At 37.8% G+C, this 21,651-nt stretch overlaps 1 protein-coding gene across 4 annotated transcripts in view; it reads right to left on the bottom strand.

Annotated features, from left to right (window-relative positions):
- TMEM131 (transmembrane protein 131) overlaps window positions 1-21,651 on the bottom strand; it is a 254,572-nt gene that overhangs the window by 42,212 nt on the left and 190,709 nt on the right. For all 4 annotated transcript variants that reach the window (XM_055241870.2, XM_055241869.2, XM_063616805.1 and 1 more), the window contains 14 exons: window positions 21,424-21,532; window positions 18,032-18,140; window positions 16,264-16,417; window positions 15,999-16,169; window positions 14,659-14,769; window positions 14,441-14,575; window positions 13,134-13,238; window positions 11,402-11,488; window positions 7,792-7,944; window positions 7,617-7,692; window positions 7,329-7,446; window positions 4,932-5,070; window positions 4,708-4,817; window positions 4,175-4,241 (listed from right to left, as the gene is read on the bottom strand). In XM_055241870.2, coding sequence (XP_055097845.1) covers window positions 4,175-4,241; window positions 4,708-4,817; window positions 4,932-5,070; window positions 7,329-7,446; window positions 7,617-7,692; window positions 7,792-7,944; window positions 11,402-11,488; window positions 13,134-13,238; window positions 14,441-14,575; window positions 14,659-14,769; window positions 15,999-16,169; window positions 16,264-16,417; window positions 18,032-18,140; window positions 21,424-21,532 — 1,644 coding nt within the window. The remainder of the gene's footprint in view (window positions 1-4,174; window positions 4,242-4,707; window positions 4,818-4,931; window positions 5,071-7,328; window positions 7,447-7,616; window positions 7,693-7,791; window positions 7,945-11,401; window positions 11,489-13,133; window positions 13,239-14,440; window positions 14,576-14,658; window positions 14,770-15,998; window positions 16,170-16,263; window positions 16,418-18,031; window positions 18,141-21,423; window positions 21,533-21,651) is intronic.

Genomic DNA, 21,651 nt, shown 5'->3' with positions numbered 1-21,651 from the left:
CAAAGTCCTCAATGTTTGCACAAGGCATTTGTTTTTGGATACATAACTTTTTTGTTTTTAACCTAAAAAGTTGAAATATTACACACACAGAAAAGGACACAAACCTAAGATGATCAGCTAGACACATTAGTACAAAGCAAACACTTGTGGAACCAATGCCAGCACCCCAGGCCTCCTGATGCTTCCCGCCACTGCTCCCCTCTAAAGGGGACCAAGGCCAACACCTCAGGCCTCCTGCCACTGCCTGCCACTGCCACGCCACTCCTCCCCTCTGAAGGGGACCAGCTGAAGGGTCTTCAGGCTGCACCATACGTTTAAATGTAAAAAGATTTTCAGTTCCTATAAATTTCTCCTTGAATCTTATTTTGAAGGTTACACACGATTACTGTTTCATAAACACCCAATGATTTAAAGTTTAATGCATAGCTTAGTTTAATATTCAAAATATGACTTTTTGACAGCCAGTTATAGTTAAGGTTGAAAAACATTTGCTTTTTTATTTACAAAAACAGTCACAGGTCACATATAAGGATATACTGTTCTGGTTTTTAAGCAACATTAAGGGTAAACTTTTTTGAGGGAAGGATTGTCAACGCTTGGCTATAAACATCCACCAGTTCTTTATGGCTTCCACTAACATGGAAGGAGGGTGAATTTTGTATTGTTTTCTACTCCCCCTGGCATAGATCGGTGTGTGTTTCACACATACAGATCTAGCTACTTGCTTCAGCATGATTCCACAAACATTAGCTTATAGTCAACAGACTTTATGAAGCACATTACTTTTAATTCTTGCTTCTGAGGTAAATACGGATGTCTCTGTACATGCCAGAGATTGGTTCCAGGATCCCTGGCATAACCAAATCTGCGCATTTTCAAGTAGCAGTTGGCCACCGTGGAATGTGCCTATACAAAAAGTAGGGCTCTCCATATATGCAGTTTTGCATCTTGAAAACTGTATTTTCCATCTGCGCTTGATTGAAAAAAATGTATGCGTGAACCAGCACAGTCGAAGCCTGTGTTGTTCAAGTGTTAACTGCTATTTTTTTCCCTTTCTGTCAAAGTCCACTAAGACAGGAGAATATTCCAATTGCTTCAGGATGGTTGGTGAGTAAGATCCCTTTTAAATAAACTACTCTGAGTAACTGATGGACACAATGATGTACTATACATATATTCCCAGCAAGCACTAGCTAATTTAAACTCTCATGGTTTGGGGAAAACTTTAGGATGTTGTGATGCCTCCCGTATATCATTCAGGACCTTAATAATTTTATAGTGGTGGTTCTCCAAGAGTGACCCTTGGACCCCTGGGGATCTCAGGGATCCTGTCAGAGTATCCACCACAATGTCAAAACTATTTTCATAATAATACTGATAGACGTTGTCTTTTTCACTATGTTGGCATCTGCACTGATGGTCAGCAAAAGCTATGGAGGGTAAAACTGCTGACCCCTTAACATGCATCAAGGCAGTGGTATCAAACTTCCCTATTAGCCATTGTGTTTTTCAGCGTCATGCATTTGTAGTTAAAAAAAAAAAAAAAAAAAAGTCTTCGATGATGCTGTAAAAACTTCAACCCTGGAGCATGTCTTTAATATTCTGTGGGATACAATGGGAAGTATGTAAAAAGTATTTCTACAGCTACGATGTTGTTTTGAAAAGCTGTTTGAGATGGAAGCTGAACTAGCTGCTTTTCTCATGGAACACCGTTTATGTCTGAAAGAATGACTGACAGTCTATGGTTATTCAGACTTGGGTTCTGGCAGGTATTTTCACAGAAATAAGTGAGCCTACTGAAGTATTTGTTTCCAATAAAATTCAAGCTTTTGAGCAAAATTTAGGATTTTGGATAATTTGTATTCACCGTTGTGAGCTTGACAGCTTCCCAATACTTCAAGAGTTTCCTGATGAGCCTGGTGGTTAGATTAGCGAGTATGATTCATTTTTGGATAGTGCATAGTGAACTGTGGCAACATTTGTAAGGTCTGCATGTCTCCATGAACCAGTATTTTCCAAATGACTGATGTACAGTGTTATAAATAAAAAGGCAACTAAAATACTCCTTCTTTTTGTAATTACATGTCTGTAGCAGGTTAGATTTTCATTACATACTTCCATCAAAACAATATATCAAGAGAGACTGAATGTAGAGGCAGATATGAGAATCTACCTATTAAGTCAGGGAGCCAGCCATTAAAGAGAGTTGTAAAAATTTAAAACAATCCATTCTCCTTGCTAAATGATTTTTTAAAATACAGGTAGTTTTCATTTTTGATGTTACCTATGTTGAATGGAATAGGTTTATTATTATTTTAAACAAATTAAATCACTGTTTTAAAGATCTCCCGCACCCGGCCTCAGTTTCAGTTTCTAATATGGCAAAACACTGATGGATGTAAACCATATAAACAAGAAACCTCTCTGGGGTCCTTAATAATTTTAAGACTGCAAGGGAGTCCTGAGACCAAGTATTTTGAGAACCACATTCTATAGCACTGTAGAGATGCCTGAGATAGAATTTACTCTAAGCTCACCCTAGGACCTCATCCTGAATTTCTTATTTAGAATACATTTCTGACGTCTAGAGTACTCTTATTTATTTTTCTATCTCTCACAGTGCTTAGTTCAGTGTTCTACATCTTGTATATATGGCTTGTAGTCAGTAAAATAAGAAAGTTAAATATTAGCTCACTTAATACTTATGTGAAATTTCTCCCTACTATAAAAGCAGAGTGGGCTGGGCACCGTGGCTCACGCCTGTAATCCCAGTACTTTGGGAGGCCAAGGTGGGCGGATCACCTGAGGTCAGGAGTTTGAAACCAGCCTGGCCAACATGGTGAAACCCCGGCTCTACTAAAAATACAAAAAAAAAAAAAAAAAAAAAAAATTAGCCAGGTGTGGTGGTGTGTGGCTGTAATCCCGCTACTCGGGAGGCTGAGGCAGGAGAATTGCACGAACCCGGGGAGCACAGGTTGCAATGAGCTGAGATTACACTATTGTACTCCAGCCTGGGTGACAGAGCCAGACTGTCTCGGAAAAAAAAAAAAAGAAAAAGAAAAGCAGAATGAAAGGAAGTTCCAGTTACTGAGCCTTCTAGATAACTTCCAGTAACATTTGTTACTTTGGCATTTTACAGATGGGAAAAGCAAAGCACAAAAAGATTCCCAGAGCGGGACATAAGGCTGGAATACAAGACTGTCTAAACTTTAGTGTAGTGTCTCAGCCATTATTCGACAGAAAAAAATACAACTTTGAATATTACTTTCTTATGTAAGCTCGCCTTAAAGATAGAGTTATAAAAGCTACTCTAATAAGGATTGGGCTAATATATGCCTTACAGATTAAAACATGGAGCTATGGGAAAGAATACAGTATTTCAAGAACTACAAGGGATCTGGTTTGAAAAGGCTCATAGCAATTCCTGATCAGCAATAACCACATGATACAATGGTAAGGGCAAGGCTTCTGGAATCAGAGAACCAGATTTGAATTTGGCCCTGGGCAGAAACAAGGGCATGGTGGCCAAAAGGCTTGGACCAGTTTGCAGGGAGCCTTAGCTCCAAGTGTTAAGTTCCTAACATACACCCTTACATTAGGTCTTATTTAATAACGTGTGGTTAGTGGTTGCTCAGCCTGGCCTGAATGATAGAAAATAGTGTGGTTCCTAGAACCAACCAGTTTATGTATATGTTTATAAATAAAAGATTATCCATTGAGTGAAAATCATGCATACTACCATGCTAAATACAAACACAGCCAGTCATGGGTTTAGCAATCATAGATGGCTTACAATTTAATTACAAAGTATCCCAGAAAGAAAATGTAAATGACTGAGCTCAATATTTTGATGCTTAATAAAAATCAATGATGTATTAATATTTACCTCACCTATATATTCTCAGAATTTCTGTAATTGTTATTACAAACCTTCATGGGCTTAATGTTTAATGCCCATAAATATGAACCTTCTACTCAACGTGCCTCACCTTGATCTAAATCCCACCTACTTTTCATGATTTATTTGCCTCTGAAATAATTACTGGACTGCTCTGACTTCTTCAGTAACTAACCCTTCAGCCAAATTTAAGAGTAGCCAATAATTTTCTTTCATATTTATATTGATCATATTATAGAATAATTTCTTGGAATATTATGAAGTTTGAATACTTACGCTGTTTCTGAAGACTTGAAATTCTAGTGTTCTCAAATCTATCTTTGCCACCTTACTCAAGTTAAACCTAAAACAAAAAATGTACACATATTTATTCATAAGCAACACCACAGTTGAGCGGGTTATGGAGTGATTATCAGGTATGTGCTTTATTGTCAAATTATTGTCTGTCAGGTTTTGAGATCAATATGACCAGATTTATAGCCTTAAGAAAATTAAAGGCCACAACTTGTAATTAATATTTTGTTCACTTTCAAAACTAGAATATTTGAAAGGTTTCATCTGCTTTCTCTTTACAGATTTTTAGAAGGGAGTTCCATATTACTTTTTCTTGCCTTACGTTGAAAGCTTTTCTGGATGCTTCACACAGTATCGACCTAAACCTCCCTAAAGCCTTCTCTCAACCTTATAGATCCAGAACTTCTCTAAGTCAAATCTATTAATCTGTATGAGCTGCAATAAGGCTTTTAAGTGAATAAAATACTGATTCGATACTATATAGAAACGCTGTGATGATTCAAAGCAATACTTACCTTGATACTAACTTATCTACAAACACGGAAGGGTTGGAATATAAAGCCAGAGGAATAAACTGAACATAGACAGGAACATCTGCAGGATTTTCTAAAGTAATCTCTTCTTCCTTAAACAAAATAATGAAACATTAAATGAAAGATTTCTATAGTTAAAGCTAAGAGTAAATACTTTATAACCCTAGTATGTATTTCCAAAAACCAATGTCACTTTGAATACTTACTGAGGAGCAGTTTGTATTCGTAAGTGGAAATTTCAAGTGCCGGGGTGAGCTAAGTATGGAAGGCCAGGAGAGCTCGGCAGTGATTTTTGATATTATATTTTTTTGAAGGTCTGTATTTACTTCAAATATAGCACTCAATCTAGAAAAACAATTTGTAAGTCACTGTATCAAAATGAAATATTTGAGTCTTCTGAACATAAGAAATTCAATTAGGCTTATGTACTTGAGAAACTTTTTGCTGGCCCTGAAAAAACACATTTATTCATTCTAATATTTTACTATGCTTGTAATGCTATATGATGTCTCTATATTGGTGCAAAGAGTTGCCAAAATACCTGTCACAGATCCTCTGTTTCTGTACTGAATATGGAAAGGATGATAAATCTTAGGAATAATACCAATGGCATTAATGTAATCCTGTGTAAGTTTAGAAAAACCTTTCCAAGTATAAATTCAGTAAGAAAAGCTGGCCTATAGTAGATAACCTATTTAGAAAAGGCAGGTATATACAGATAACACATGATGTTACGCAGATCCTAAAGGATCTTACGTGCCTAGAGGAAAGATCTAGACATCTACAAGCAGGGTGCTAAAAACATTTTCAGTAGAACTAATGAGAAGGCAGTGCATTGCTTGGCATATGGCTTTTTTCCCCCTTGATATAAAAACAAAACAGAGTCCTCACATTCAATGAAGACATCAGTTGACAATAGAGGTAAAACCTATGAGGGTTTTGTGCAGACACATGTAAAGTTTTCAGCAATATTCAAGACTTCATCTGAATATCTCCCTACTTGTAAGTGTGTAAAAGCCAGTTGCTTAGAACTCAGAACACATTCCCGAAGACACAATATTATAAATGGAGCCAAGATTCCTGGGACTAAACGCTGAAGCATATTTTAACCCCTAACTCTATTGCTGTAGTGTTATGATACTCTAATACTGGTAAGAATACAAGTTTATAAGACTAGTAGCAGAAATCCTCTGTAACACACACATAACAAAGTAACACAAAGGCAGGATCAGGGAGAATATCACATCCACTGTGCACTCAGGATAGACAGGGAGCCCGGGTCTTAGCAATGGGGTGCTGGGGACACAGAGAGGAGGGCAGGCTTTTTGTGGGTAGGAGGTGAAGAGGTTCCTTAGCAGCTGAGCCTAGGACAGCACTGTAAGTTATTTGTTCATAATTGGACATTAACATTTGGGGCTTGCTTGTCCTTTATAATGTCCACTGTGGAAATACAAGGTACAAAGGAGAGTTTTAATTAGTGTTCTCTTAGCAAGTCCATTAGAGGAAGTCTCTTTTGTATTCATTTTAACCATCTTTTTAAAGTAAACATTCGACTTTCTTTTGCCTTAAGAAAACTTTTCATAACAGAGAGTTCAGATAAACAAACCCTCCAATTATTAATGGTTTGAGAATTTACAGTACTCTTAAATGGGAATATCCTGATACTAACAAACATATTTCAAATTAGCAGCTTGAGAAGAGCAGTTTCCATCAGCTGCCATACTATCATTATTCTAGTCAAATTCTTTTCTGAAGTACATGAAAAAGATCAAATTTCTATTACCACCAAATCAATACATTTTTTGTTTTTGAATCTGGGTGCGGTATTGATTTGTCATTAGATACACACTTCCTACCTGCCAAAGAAACACTGTGGTGGCTGTCTGAACGGAGCCCTGTGTGCTCCCGAACAGCTCAGCACTTAGAAAGGAAGGGGGTGGGCCGGGCACAGTGGGAGGCTGAGGTGGGTGGATCATGAGGTCAAGAGATGGAGACCATCCTGGCCAACATGGTGAAACCCTCTCTCTACTGAAAATACAAAAATTAGCCAGGCATGGTGGCGTGCGCCTGTGGTCCCAGCTACTCAGGAGGCTGAGGCAGGAGAATCACACCACTGCACTCCAGCTTGGTGATAGAGTGAGACTCCATCTCAAAAAAAAAAGGAAGGAGGTATTTCTTTTCACAATAAGCAAACAGACACTCTGGTCTTGTACCAAGTGTCTAGGTGGGGGTAAACCTAGAAAATGTTTTCCTTGCCTTTAACAGACATCAGTGGTGGTAGGTAAAAAATTTTCTTTCCTATGCAAATGGATGAGTCTAAGGTGAATACTGTCGTCATCCTACATAAAGACAACTTCAAATATTTTCTTGGAGTGTAAGAAATATCTAAAGCACCACAGAAAAGAGAAAAATGACAGCGTGTATATTTCCAAGCAACATACAGTTAAACTGGCAATTTAAGATGCCTCACTAATAACTTTCGAAAGTTAGGCATTCTTTCGCAGCTATAAAGCAAAATAATCTAACATAAGAATAAAATTTAGAAAGCATTATGTTTCAAGCTTGTAAAGATGGCTAAAATAAATAAACATAAAACCACTCACCTATGACCTGAATTTTCCTTTATTCCTGTCCATCCCTTGAACAGGCTTTGATGCAAATCCCAGTCAGCATCCCACATATCTTCCTGCATGGCTACACCAGGCTGCACTTTGGGTTCAGCTAAAACAAGGAAACATACTTAACCTGCATCTATACTCACTTGTCAATTTTCCTTCAAATAATTTCTATAGTAACAAAAGACAGCAATGTACTTTAAAAGTGGCAGCCTCCTACTAAAAGAGCATTTTAGGGGAATTGAAGACATGAGAGAGAACAGCAAGGTCACTTACATTTGGATAGAAAAGGCAAGCCAACATAGCAATGATCCCCACACTGTAGTCCAGGATCAAAATAAATGTTTGCAATCTGTAAAGAGGCACAGGAGAACCATGAATCCCAAATCCACAGGAGGTCATAAAACAAAATGTTAACCGATGGGAATTCTCAAATATAACATCCTCAAACCTTTGATTTTTTTCCTGGCTCCAAGTCTTCCTTATTGCCCCGTAATCGTTTATAGTAAAATCGCACATCTTCTGACAAAGATCGTATTTGCTGTATTTTTACCTTTTGTGAGAAGGAATTCATAATATTTAAACTTTGATGAACTATTTTCCCCTGAAGGAAGAAAGCAAAAAACAAACTCATTTGTATAAGGTTAAATTTTCTTAAGATCACAAGCTTCAGGGTAGACAAGTATACTTCCAGGAAACCAAAGCCCAAAAGACATCTTAGAATGTACATCAGTTGATAATCTCTAAATTGTAATCAATAGCCAAAAAACCTCATCAAAAAAAGAAACTTTTTTTTTCTTGCTATGGCATGTTACAGAAAAATCAGGAGGACAAATCTTTGCAATCTTGTGACAATTGACTGACGTAACATTCACACTTTCATGTTAAGATATTGAAGATTCCAACAAAGGTACAAACAGAGATAGCTTTAAATAAAGGGAATGGTTACTTTCAGTTTGGTAAGCAAGGTTTGTTTATATCCAGGCAAGAATGCCCTGAAATCACTGAATTCTAAAATCTAAAGCCAAAGGGGACAAAATCACAATTTTTTTTTTTAAAGAAAGTCTTTTCATTAGGAAAAATATATATCATTTGTGTCAAAGAGAAATTAGACATCTTTTGAAATTATGGGTTGTCAGGTATCTTATTAAAACAGCACACAAGCTGGGCACAGTGGCTCATGCCTGTAATCCCAGCACTTTGGGAGGCTAAGGTGGGTGGATCACTTGAGGCCAGGAGTTCGAGACCACCCAGGCCAACATGGTGAAATCCTGTCCCTGCTAAAAATACACACAAAAAATTAGCAGGCATGGTGGCACACACCTGTAGTCCCAGCTACTGGGGAGGCTGAGGCAGGAGAATCACTTGAACTCGGGAAGCGGAGGCTGCAGTGAGCCGAGATCATACCACTGCACTCCAGCCTGGGTGACAGAGTGAGACTCCATCTCAAACAAACAAACAAACAAAAACCCCAGCACACAGACAAAACTGTTAAATAACCAGCAATTGCTCTTACCAGTCACAAGCTTCTGTCTGTGACAGGGTACCAAATTTTAAATTAAAAAATTAAATAATTTATGTAATCCTCCAGAAGAATATTACAATCTTTCTTTTGGCTGAATACAAAATTTTATCTTTTTGTAGATTCCTACTCATTTGAAGAGGTCTCTGAAATGATTAAACTCACTTTTTAAATATTTGGAATAAAAAATACAGAAGTGAAGAGTGTGCACAGGAAAAAGGGCGGAATGACTGTGACGCTGAGGCCAGCGCTCCTCATTTACAGCCCAGTAAGGCTAAAACACCCGACAGCCAGCAGAGGGCGGGTATGCAGCTGCGATGCTGACAGGAGCCCTCGGGCAGTCACTGCACTTGGAGTACTCGAAATAACTACTTCCCTCGTGCCTTGTCTAGTATAGTCAGTACAAAGTGGAATGACAGGAAGATGAGGATTTAATTAAGACCCAAACTTAAATGTGATGAAACTAGTAATTCAAAGTTTGTATTTTTAAGGAGTTAAATAAATGTTGAATTTAGGTTTTACTGTACAGGTTGAGTATCCCTTATTTAAAATGCTTGGGGCCAGAGGTATTTTAGATTTTTTTTTGGAATATTTACATATATATAATGAGATATCTTGGGGACAGAACCCAAGTCTAAACATGAAATTCATTTATGTTTCATATACATTTATACGCATAGTCTGAAGGTAATTTTATACAACATTTAAAATAATTTTGTGCATGAAGCAAAGTTTTTTTTTTTTTTTTTTTTTTTTTGAGACGGAATCTCGCTCTGTCGCCCAGGCTGGAGTGCAGTGGCGCAATCTCGGCTCACTGCAAGCTCCGCCTCCCGGGTTCACGCCATTCTCCTGCCTCAGCCTCTCCGAGTAGCTGGGACTACAGGCGCCCGCCACCGCGCCCGGCTAATTTTTTGTATTTTTAGTAGAGACGGGGTTTCACCGTGGTCTCGATCTCCTGACCTCGTGATCCGCCCGCCTCGGCCTCCCAAAGTGCTGGGATTACAAGCGTGAGCCACCGCGCCCGGCCTGAAGCAAAGTTTTGACTGGAACCTGTTACAAGAGGTCAGGTGTAGAATTTTCCACTTGTCGTCTCAACATGTTTCAGATTTGGGAACATTTTGGATTTCAGATTTTTGGGTTAGGGATGCTCAACTTGCATATAGCATTAAGATTTTGCAATGTCTTGTTTCTCCTAACCCACTACTGTCTCCCACCACTAGGATGTGAGACACTTTTACATTTGCCCTGGTATTCCTGAATGGATGGCACCATCTTCTTGCAAAACGCAGCGTCTTCTCCTGGTTTTACCATTTGTTTTGTCTTTGTTCTCCAGGTTCAAACTCTAAGCCATATTCCTGCCTCCTCTATCCACCCTCCTCCCTATACTTGTTTCAGTCTGTATGACCTCTTTAGGACATAAGCACAGTTCAAATGATTCACCTGCAATGTCTCTTGCCTATGTTCCCTCTCCATCATTTGTTCCTTTATCCATACATTATGTACTAAGTGCCTGCTACTGGGAAGAAACGATCTCTCATCCCTTTCCTAGAGGATCTCAGACTCTTACTGGGGAGGCCAACTTATAAGGAAATATTTATAGCACAATATAAGGCTTGCAGCAAGAGGGGTAATTTCAAAGTATTCTAGGATCACACATGAAACAACCAGTATTGTCTAGAGGAGTCAAGAAATCTTCAGAGAGGAGATAACAATGGAATTGAATCTTGAAAGACACGTAGGAGTTCTTTGAAGGGAGAACAGGAGGAAGGGCATTTGAGGCAGAGAAACAACAAAGGCTTGGAGGTATGAAGGGACTTTACTGCCTCTGCCACAGCCATACACTCAAACCTCCCCTTGGCACTTTTCACATGGACTCTGGCCAGTCTGTGGGTTGGCCTCCAGGCACTCTATTGTTACTTTCATCTGTGTCCTCTATTTCTTTCTGCAGAGAGCCAGTCTTTAAAGCTCAGCTCTGATGATGTCAAGTCTTCACTCAAAAACTTCATATTCCCATGAACTTAAGTGCATTTTTTTCCATGATATCACCCCCACATACCATTGCATTTTCTCTCTTAAAACTTTTCTCCATTCTTGCCAAACTGGACAACTCACTATTGCCTGAACCAACTTCAGACTTTACTGCCTCTGCATCCATGCTGAGCTTGTGCCCTGGCCTTGGATTCACATCTCCGCCACCCCTTCTCCATCTCTGTTGGAAGAAATTCTAGGCTGGCTCCCACGGCCCCTGCATCAGCAAGATGTGTATTTCCCTCACAGCACTTTATTTTCACTCCTCTTAGGGCAACTTCTACATTCCGCTTTACAGCTCTGAATTGTGGGTCCATTTCCCTTTCTAGATAGAAAACTTTTTGAGGAAAAGGACTGTATCTCTTTATATCTTCTAAAGAACCTGGTATAATGTCTTTAAAATAAATGACTAATAAAGAATAACTGACTTTACTGTAAGATTCTAGGAACACAGAGCTAAAGGCAAAGGCAAAAAACGAGCAATAGAAAAATGTGTGTATTATGGTCTTACTGGAAAGGAAGGTGGAAGAACCATGTGCTTAGGGAAGCAGGTCAGTGAGCCTACTGCAATCACAGCCTTCACAGGGATTGTCAGGATCTGTGAAGTCAAGAAGATGACAATAAATAAGTAGTTAAGACTTAGCCTGATCTTGATAACTATTGCATTATATTTTGGGGTTAACCTAATTTTGGGACTAATATTGACAATAACCAGCTCCATACCAATATTAAAATCACCTATAGATACTGTTTAATCTGTCCAATGTACTCCATAAAATGTAATGAAATATAACACATTTCCACAAATTTCTCAGTGATTCACTGAAAACATGTAAAAAAGACTAAACAACGGGGAAGCAATGAAGACAGATCTTTTAAAATACAAATAACCTATAAAATAGATTATTTTAAAAAAGAGCCAGGTGCGGTGGCTCACACCTGTAATCCCAGCACTTCAGGAGGCTGAGGCGGGTGGATCACGAGGTCAGGAGTTCAAGACCTGCCTGGCCAAGATGGTGAAACCCTGTCTCTACTAAAAATACAAAAATCAGCTGGGCATGGTGGTGGGCGCCTGTAATCCCAGCTACTCGGGAGGTTGAGGCAGAGAATTGCTTGAACCCAGGGGGCGGAGGTTGCAGTGAGCCAAGATTGTGCCACTGCACTCCAGCCTGGGTGACAGAGTGAGACTCTTGTCCAAAAAAAAAAAAAAAAGAAAAGAAAAAAGAAAGTCAAACTGTACTCCTAAAACAATGTATGTAAAATCTAGCATATCCAGCATATCTAGAGTTATATAGCTCTCTATTTTTTGATATAGAAATAGACATCAATCTAATTTTTAAAAATGCACTGAACATTCTAGAGTTAGAATCCCATCCCATACTGTTAGTAACTCTCAAAGCTACTTCTCTAGGGTATTTTTCTTAATTCTTATTTTCACCCATATTAACAAAAATTTATCTGAATTCTGAAATGTACTTATTTCTGTCATGAGTGATAACCATAAATTCCTCACCTGACATACTCTCAACAAATCATTTATTATTAAATGGCCAATTCTGTTTATAATTACATTTTTTTTTCCACGTGGGAGTTGTGTATACTGAAAACATCTATGAGGGCAAAAGTGGCAAGTTGTTGAATTTAGCAGTGCTTGACTTTCCTAAGAGCTTTTAAATATAAAATTAAAAACATTTAGGTCTGGCAGAAATACATCCATTCAAAATCTTACTGAATGCAAAATAAGCTCCACACAGAATATTTTAATTAAAAGCTTAGTAACCTTTAGTCCCTTGACTTTGAATGACTCATGAAAATATAAATGTGAGCACTCAGATTAGGACATGATCTCCTGATTTTATCTTCCTTTTCAGAAATGTTAGACCCTGACTACTATTTATGATTGTAGGAACAATCAGAGATATCTAACTCAGGACACTCAGTCGGGGTCTGTGCAGTGATATAACCATCTGTTTAAGCAGGTTTCTAACAAAGCAATTCTAAATGTGCTAAAGGCATTTTTCTGAAGTTGCTTTTTAGGTTAGGAGGGTTAGGTTTTATAAAAAAACTATGAGTCTATGAACACCAATATTCTATAAACTATTCTCGAAAGCTCAGTTTTTAAGGTATGAAACTGGTAAACTGTAACTTTATGAGTAAACTTAATTCTTTGTTTTCATAAAGACAAGAAAGGACTGACTTATTGAGAAAAACCCCACTGCCATGAATCCCCATAAAGTCCTTACCTCATAGTCTGTTGTGATCTGGATGGCTCCATCATGAATCCCCTCTAATTTTTTTGCAGTAAGTTTGACTCTGAAGACTGCAAAATAGCCTGAAGCTAATGTTACCTGTAGATAGTAGAAATGGTATCATTCATTAGCCTTGTTAGTTGAAGTTTCCTATTAAAATGGAAATGAAGGGTGTAGTGATAAAATGACTTCCAAATCCTAACATATACCAGTATGACACTGAATTACCATATCATTGTGTACAAATATCTCAAAATAGTGTCCATCCCTTGATACTTCTCTACTACACTTGTTCCAAGGGCCGCTGAAAAAGCTGGTTCCTGAAAGAGGGAGGGGTGTGGTCCTCTTGCTAATAAGGCTCCTCACTCTTCACCCATGGACTTGTATGGCCAAAGGGGCTGGAGCAGAGGGACATAGCCTTCCCCCAACCTTTCAGGCACATTGGAGCCACAACTGTATACACAGCTGGCTCTGCTTCAAGCTGTGGATGTCACTCTGTAATGTTAATATTCATATCTTCAGGGCAGCTGAAGTCAGATACAACAAAACACCAGACCTATGGCATTCCACGGAAACATGTTTGTCAACACTCTCTGTGCAACACTCTCTGTGTATAAGGACACTTGCTTTTCCTTTTGTAAAACTGCCCCGAGAAGTTCTATTCTAACCTGCAGATGAGATATCTGATGCTCCTTCTCACAGACTGTGATTCTAATTCTTTTCCCAGTAGGTATAAACTCCAAGTTCCCCTTTCAGTACTGGTGAGTGCTGAAACTAATAAATTTGTTTTCTCTTGTTTAGCGCTCTCTTACAACCAACTGTAACATGTTTATTAGACAGGTAAATATATGTGGGCAGACTCACAGTGATCAAACAATGTTTGCCTCACTGATACTGAGGCAATATCTGAACAGACATGTTATTGTATAATTCAAAATATTTTCTACCAATGTTCAGGGGCCATCTCTTTTTCCCAGTAAACTTGATGAACACAAGGTTAGTTTAGTACCCACGGGAATTTCTCCTGTAATGACACTTGTGTTACAAAAAGATAATTAAAAATTTGTGTGTTACAGAACTTTTTACGACAAGGCAGAATTAAACCCCTTTGGGTTTCAGTGCCCTCATCATAAAAATAGGGGGTTGAATTACATTACCTATAAGGTCCTCTTAATAGCAAGTAACCAACACTATTATGAACTGCATAAAAATAATAGTGATACATGTAACATAGCAATGATCTTCCACTTGCAGTTAGGCATCCATCTTACTTTAAGGAGACAATAAGAAAGTTTACTTACCGATGATTGGTCTGATAAAGAGGATTTTTCAAACTCTGGCAGGCTTGAAATTATTGTAGTTCTATTGCCTCTTTCCATAGCTACAAGTTCTATTGATAAACCGTCTCCTATGATATGCCAACTTTTTATAGCCAACTTTAAAAAAAGATATGAAAATGATTATCACAACACAAGCATAAAATCCTTAAATGCGATTTAGAATAAAAACAGGTTTTTACCTCAATTGGATTGCTGTTTATAATTGCAAATAAAATATTACTTGCTTCTGTAGCACTCAGTACTCCAAAATCTATGAAACGTTCCTCTATTTTGGGGGGCAATACAAAGTACTGGAAAAATATAAAAGAACCAGATTAAACAAAAAGTCACATTGATGTAGTAATATTATGAAGAGAAAGTAACTATATTAAAGATGTATTAAAGTTCCCCAAAAATTAGCTGGGCATGGTGGTGTGCACCTAGAATCCCAGCTACTTGGAAGGCTGAGCTGAGGCAGGAGAATCGCTTGAACCCGGGAGCCGAGATTGCACCACCGCACTCCAGCCTGGGAAACAGAGCGAGACTCTGTCTTAAAAAAAAAAAAAAAAAAAGTATTACACTTCCTATGCTTTCCTATGCTTTATGTATATATGCATAAAACCACACATTTATACAACATAGTTGAGGGCTTTGTATGATGAAAGTCTTTTGAGTAATCAGAAATGAAAACAGCCATGGCTTCTGCTGAGTTGCTATTCCTCCTCTGAGGGCACATGAAAGAGGAAGGAAGCTTAACTACTAAGAGAGGTTTAGTGGAACCCTAGGGGATCGGGCAAAAAGCATGTGGTCTCAGCAAGCGTCACCAATGATCACTGAAACAAAATAACTTAAGCAGGAGCGAGACATTACTGAAGGTCCCTCCAGGTCTAAAATTCTAATCGATGCCAACTATTTAAAGGGCTACGTTTCTAGATGTCCTAGCTTTCTTTTTATCTTTCCTAACAGTTTTATCTCTTATCTAAGCGTCTTTCATTGATCACTCTCAAGATAGCTTTGTTTGGATTTTTCCCCCTGCTTATTTTCTGTACCAGGAGTACCTTCATTGTTTCCTTCTGTGTCACATATAATCTTCCAACTTTGTGTCTTTACCACCTTATTTTCTTCTTTACTATCTGGTTCTCTTGTCTCGATATTTCTTGGTTTTGATCATCTCTTCCCTATGTATTTCCCTCTTCACCTTCCTTGTATTCTTCTTTCACTACCTATAATTTTTCTTCCATTTAGTTCTTTTCTATATTCCCCATTATTACAATAGTTTAAAAGCATATCCAAGAGAAAGCAGAACATGGAAAAGATCTAAGTCGAGACTGTAACTAGAGAAGTCAGCTGTATCACAAAAGAGAGCTGCCGGAAAAGGTAAAAACTAGTTACCTGGAAAGTTAAAAACTGACTAGGAAAATTGGATCAATTTGCAGAGCACAGATAATGGCAAACCATATGTAACATGATTGCCTAATAAGATCTAAAACATTAAAGGTGGGCAGGGAGTTTAAATGTTAAAGGTGGATAATATACTTACATCTAAAAAGCCTGTGTATACCCGCACGGGTAAATGAAATTTAGAAGCATTGGTAATAAGTAAAATGTTGTTATCAATGTGCATAGATGATGTGGAAGGCATAAAAAGCAGGGTAAAAATGTATCCTGATTCATTAGGAAGAATTAAGACTGGTTTGCTGAAGTTGTGAACCTGAGAAATGACAGAAGAGAAAAAAAAACAAAATGTCAGGATCGTCTAGTTGGTAGACCAGGAAAATTAAAAGTATGAGGGCTCCTGGACATACTTTAAACATTGTTTTGGCTTCTTCTGGTAGCAACACATCGTGAATGAGGATCGCAAAACTGAAAGTGTTAGTAAGGTAAATTGGCCTTTCCACAGGATCAGCAGGACTGTCTCGGATGTGAAATAATGTTGCAGCATGATCAAATCCCAAATAACTATTCAAAAAAAACAACAAGAACAAAATAAATCATTTTTATTTCCATGTGTTAATTTAAAATCCAAGTTCTTTTGTTGTAAGTAATAATTTACATTTAGCATTAGGGATTGCATTAAAGAATTAGAACTATAATATTTTAGTGATTGACTATATGATTTAAAACAATTTAGCTTGCAAAATATTGAAATCTAATATAAAGAACCATTCTCTAATGAATTATATGAATCACACAATTAGAATCAAAGACATATCAACAAAAAAAGCTTTACTTTGAAAAAAATGATGTTTATCACTGAATTACAAGGAGCTTTGTTAAAATGAATCTTTGCCAAGTTGAGTATTAAACTACTACTGGTTAAAGTATAATAGAAAATGAACAACATGTTACTTCCCATTTATAAAAAGTTGTAATTCTAGAAGTGTTTATGAATTTATAAAGGAATATAAATAATTTTGTTTCGAGTGTCAAAATACTTTAATAACAGGCCATAATCACTTACATATTACAAACAAATGTCAGAAAGGAAATGGTTCAAATGATTTAAATAATATTAGATCCAGCCTGGGCGACAGAGCCAGACTCTGTCTCAAAAAAAAAAAAAAAAAAAAAAAAAAATTGGATTTTTGAATCATTAAGTCTTCATTTATGCCCAAATCCTATCATCCCACTTAACCCTTTTCTTCTAAGAAAGTAAAATATAAACAAAATATAGGAGGTTTTCTCTTTTATAGTTGGGGCTGTTCTTTTAAAAAATAATTCCATCAAGTTTCTGTGAATGTGGCTAGTATTTCTGCAGGTCATTTAGTAGGAAAATATAATTTACTCACTGGCCATCAGAGAAATGCAAATCAAAATCACAGTGAGATACCATCTCACACCAGTTAGAATGGCCATCATTAAAAAGTCAGGAAACAACAGGTGCTGGAGAGGATGTGGAGAAATTGGAACACTTTGACACTGTTGGTGGGACTGTAAACTAGTTCAACCATTGTGGAAGTCAGTGTGGCGATTCCTCAGGGATCTAGAACTAGAAATACCATTTGACCCAGCCATCCCATTACTGGGTATATACCCAAAGGACTATAAATCATGCTGCTATACACATGCACACGTATGTTTATTGCGGCACTATTCACAATAGCAAAGACTTGGAACCAACCTAAATGTCCAACAACGATAGACTGGATTAAGAAAATGTGGCACATATACACCATGGAATACTATGCAGCCATAAAAAATGATGAGTTCATGTCCTTTGTAGGGACATGGATGAAACTGGAAACCATCATTCTCAGTAAACTATCGCAAGGACAAAAAACCAAACACCACATGTTCTCACTCATAGGTGGGAATTGAACAATGAGAACTCATGGACACAGGAAGGGGAACATCACACTCCGGGGACTGTTGTGGGGTGGGGGGAGGGGGGAGGGACAGCATTAGGAGGTATACCTAATGCTAAATGACGAGTTAATGGGTGCAGCAAAACAACATGGCACATGGATACATATGTAACAAACCTGCACATTGTGCACATGTACCCTAAAACCTAAAGCATAATAATAAAAAAAAAGTAAAAAGTTATAAAATTTATTTTAAAAAGAAACTCACCCATCTAAAACTTCTGCTTGATATGGTATTTCAAGTTTAGAGTAACTCTTTTCCTTTGCTTTAACTGTTATTTTCCCAGAAAACTGAGATGGCTTTTTTGCCTTCGATGCTGAAAGGAAGCATAAAAAATAATCTCTGTTACCTTTTACTACCAAAGAGAATTAGTGACTTTATGTAAACTGACAAAATCTTGAAAAAAAAAAAAAAAAGTTGAGCTTCCAAACTGGCCAACAGAACACTTTTTATAACATTTTAAATGAAACATCATGTTTTTCATACAAAAGGGGGAAAGTGTTTTATTTTTCTTAAGATAAGCAGATAAAGAATTAGCTGGTGAGCATGGTTCAGGAGGCAAAACACCGTACCTAAGCTGCTTTGCTGTAGCCACAGGCTTTGGCTTTACTTACAGCAGAATTTCTCATCCTTGGCACTGTTAACATTTTAGGCCAGATTAATTCTTTGTTGCGGGGGCTGTTCTGTGTACTGTAGGATGTCTAGCAGCATCCCGGACCTCTACTTGCCAGACAGCAGTAGCATCCCTGCAGCTGTGACTACCAAAATGCCTCTCGACATTGCCAGATATCTCCTTGGAAGCAAAATTACCCCCCCACTTAGCCCTGCTGATTTACACTTGAACTGAGAAAGAAATAACATTTCTTGTATGGCCAAAGTCTTGCTCTATCACCAATAAAGTAGCATGGTATAAGAAAAGTCAAGAATTCAGAGCTCTTCTCAAAAATCAGCCAACCCTAAAACTCATGGTATAAGAGGAGATAAACCCCCTCCCGTCATCATATTATATTGTCCTCATCTTAGATGAAGTAAAAACTTCAGATTTCGTAGCAGTTTTGAATAATCCTGGCTGGGTGCAGTGCCTCATGTCGGTAATCCCAGCACTTTGCCAGGCTGAGGCGGCCAGACCACCTGAGGTAAGGAGTTCGAGACCAACCTGGCCAACATGGTGAAACCCTGTGTATACTAAAAATACAAAAATTAGCCAGGTGTGGTGGCACATGCCTGTAATCTCAGCTAGTTGGGAGGCTGAAGCAGGAGAATCGCTTGAGCCTGGGAGGTGGAGGCTGCAGTGAGCCGAGACTGCACCACTGCACTCCAACCTGGGCAACAAAGCGAGACTCTGACTCAAAAAAATAAAAATTAAAAATAAATAAATACATAAATAAGGAATTACAGAAATTGATTCAGTTGGGTCCAATCTAGGTACCCATTAGATGGTTCTTTTCAAAGCAAATAAAGAAGCTGTTTATGTTTATCCTCTTAGAGTACTTTAGGAACACTTCCATTTATGTGAAGAATTCATATGTGAGTTCTGCAAATGTGTGTCATCCAACCTCACAAAAAAAAGAACAAGGAAATGGTATGACATCTAGTGTTTGACTATATGCAGACACAGACTTTCCATTTTAAAAATTCCCATTCAGCCTCTTATTTCTCTGCTTGCTAGTTAGCCATCTCTGGATGCTTTCAATTTTTCACTATTTGTTCTGATGTAAGACTGATTACAAGGGCCACATTTAAGCATTTCATGACATTATATCATACATAGCAAATAAAGTGGTCAAAAAGCTCAAGAAAATTCTGTTGAAAATCATGAAGAATGACTTTTGATGAGAAAGATGCTTGATAAATGAACACTGTAGAGTTAATATATATATATAAGGTGCATTCTAACAATATTAAAAGATAAATAACACACACTTCCTGACTGGTTTTCACAGCAATCTCAGAGGTATTTTGTGTGGGGATCTAGCGTGGCGGTGGGAGAGGTGAATAGTGGGGGGGTTTTCACATATTAAAAACCTACTTTTAAGAAATGTAGCATTTGCTCTTAAAGATCCTTTCCCTTTGCTGTTGTATTTAATTTTACATATTTCTTTAAGAAACAATTATCTTAGAGCCTACGATCTCAGAAGAACCAACACTAATGACATCACATTTATCTCAAGAAGGAAACATTAAGTGGGTGTCTAATACAGGAGCTAGAGAAGAGTAGCTCTTCAGCCTTGCAGAGCACGTATTGAACTTTCCGGCACATCTGTGAAGGGTGGGTCCTAAATGCTCTCATCCTGGCTGGGTGCAGTGCCTCACGTTGGTAATCGCAGCACTTTGCCAGGCTGAGGCGGCCAGATCACTTGAGGTAAGGAGTTCGAGACCAGCCTGGCCAACATGGTGAAACCCTGTCTCTACTAAAAATACAAAAATTAGCCTCTTTCTCCTCTGTAAGGGAAGACAATGTACCTCGTGATACTGACACTGGCAGGCATGAATGTGGTCTCTCAGTAGCGTAGAGAACACTTTACCACAAATGTAGAAATAACTGTGGCATTAATGCCTTCTATAATACTATTTCTTGACAACTGTATCATGAAGTATGCTGCCTATGTGATTTTTATTCCTTGGGAGTCCTCACTGAGCTCACAGGACGAACCCTGAGGTCAGCCCCACCTCCGCAGCTGCTCCAGACCCTCCCTAGAACTCTCCACAGTGAGCAGCAGGCATAGATGCTCTCATAAACACTGTGCGAAGCGTGCCAGTGTCCTCCTACATTCATTGATCAAATACTCTCCTCCGATGAGGAGCGAGGTTTACCATGTGGACTCTGAGCAGAGATGGCTTTATCATAAAGCCAAAGTTTAAGCTCTATAGCAGCTACTCACTTGCATGGTGCTTATGAAAAAAGCCCTGTTCAGAGGTTCAGTTCTCATTTAATTATCTATATGGTTAAGCAGCCATTAAGTCATTATTTTAAAAATGTTGTGACAGCAAATTCAATGAATGTTTCAATTAAAGTAGGCAAAACTGAATAAAAACATGCTATAAAAATGGTATAGTCTGGCTTGACTTAACATTTCAAGTATCAAAATGTATACTATACACGTTAGAAGTAATAGCTAATTGGACAATTCTGTCATAAAGTCTATTATTTTAGCTTAAGTAGGGCCATCTGCTTTGCCTATAAAAGGCAATATATGAAAATGTTACAAAGAATACTTTTTATTTTCGCTCTCCAATTCAAATATGCTTCTGAACTTCAAATATATTGTAACTTCATAATTAAGATGAATTACAATACATAATATGTGTAAAAAGGCTAGCCCAGATTATGGAAATGATTTCAATCCTAATGTATTTGCTAGTGTTTTTCTATTGCTAATACTGATTTAGCTTTATAAAGTTGTGGTATTTTCTCTCATGAATCAATCAAGTAAGAGTTCACGATGGTTTACAGGGGGGAAAAAAAAAATCAACCTAAGCAGTAATATAAATTCTGATGGTAAAACAGTTTGGATTTCTATATTAAGACGTCAATACAGATGCTTTCTAGTTTATCAAAATAACATCACTCTATGAGACAGAAAAAGGTGAATACTTGCCATCAAAACTAATGCTTGCAACCTTGGTGTATTTACTTTCTGATGCTTTTAATGTAATTGGTTTAAAGTGTACCGTTATAGCATCATTTTGTGGTGTAGGTCGAACACTCTGCAAAGAGAACAAAAATACATACATGGTATTATTTCAGTCTAATGGTTCAGTTGCCTTCTATTTATACTGGAAAGTATACTGGAAAAGTAAAGTGGACTCTAAATTTGAAAAGTTTA

Source organism: Symphalangus syndactylus, chromosome 14 (assembly GCF_028878055.3).
Source record: "Symphalangus syndactylus isolate Jambi chromosome 14, NHGRI_mSymSyn1-v2.1_pri, whole genome shotgun sequence".
NCBI lineage: Eukaryota > Metazoa > Chordata > Mammalia > Primates > Hylobatidae > Symphalangus > Symphalangus syndactylus.
The sequence above is the reverse complement of the archived record's forward strand: the minus strand, read 5'-3'. Positions and strand labels throughout refer to the sequence as shown.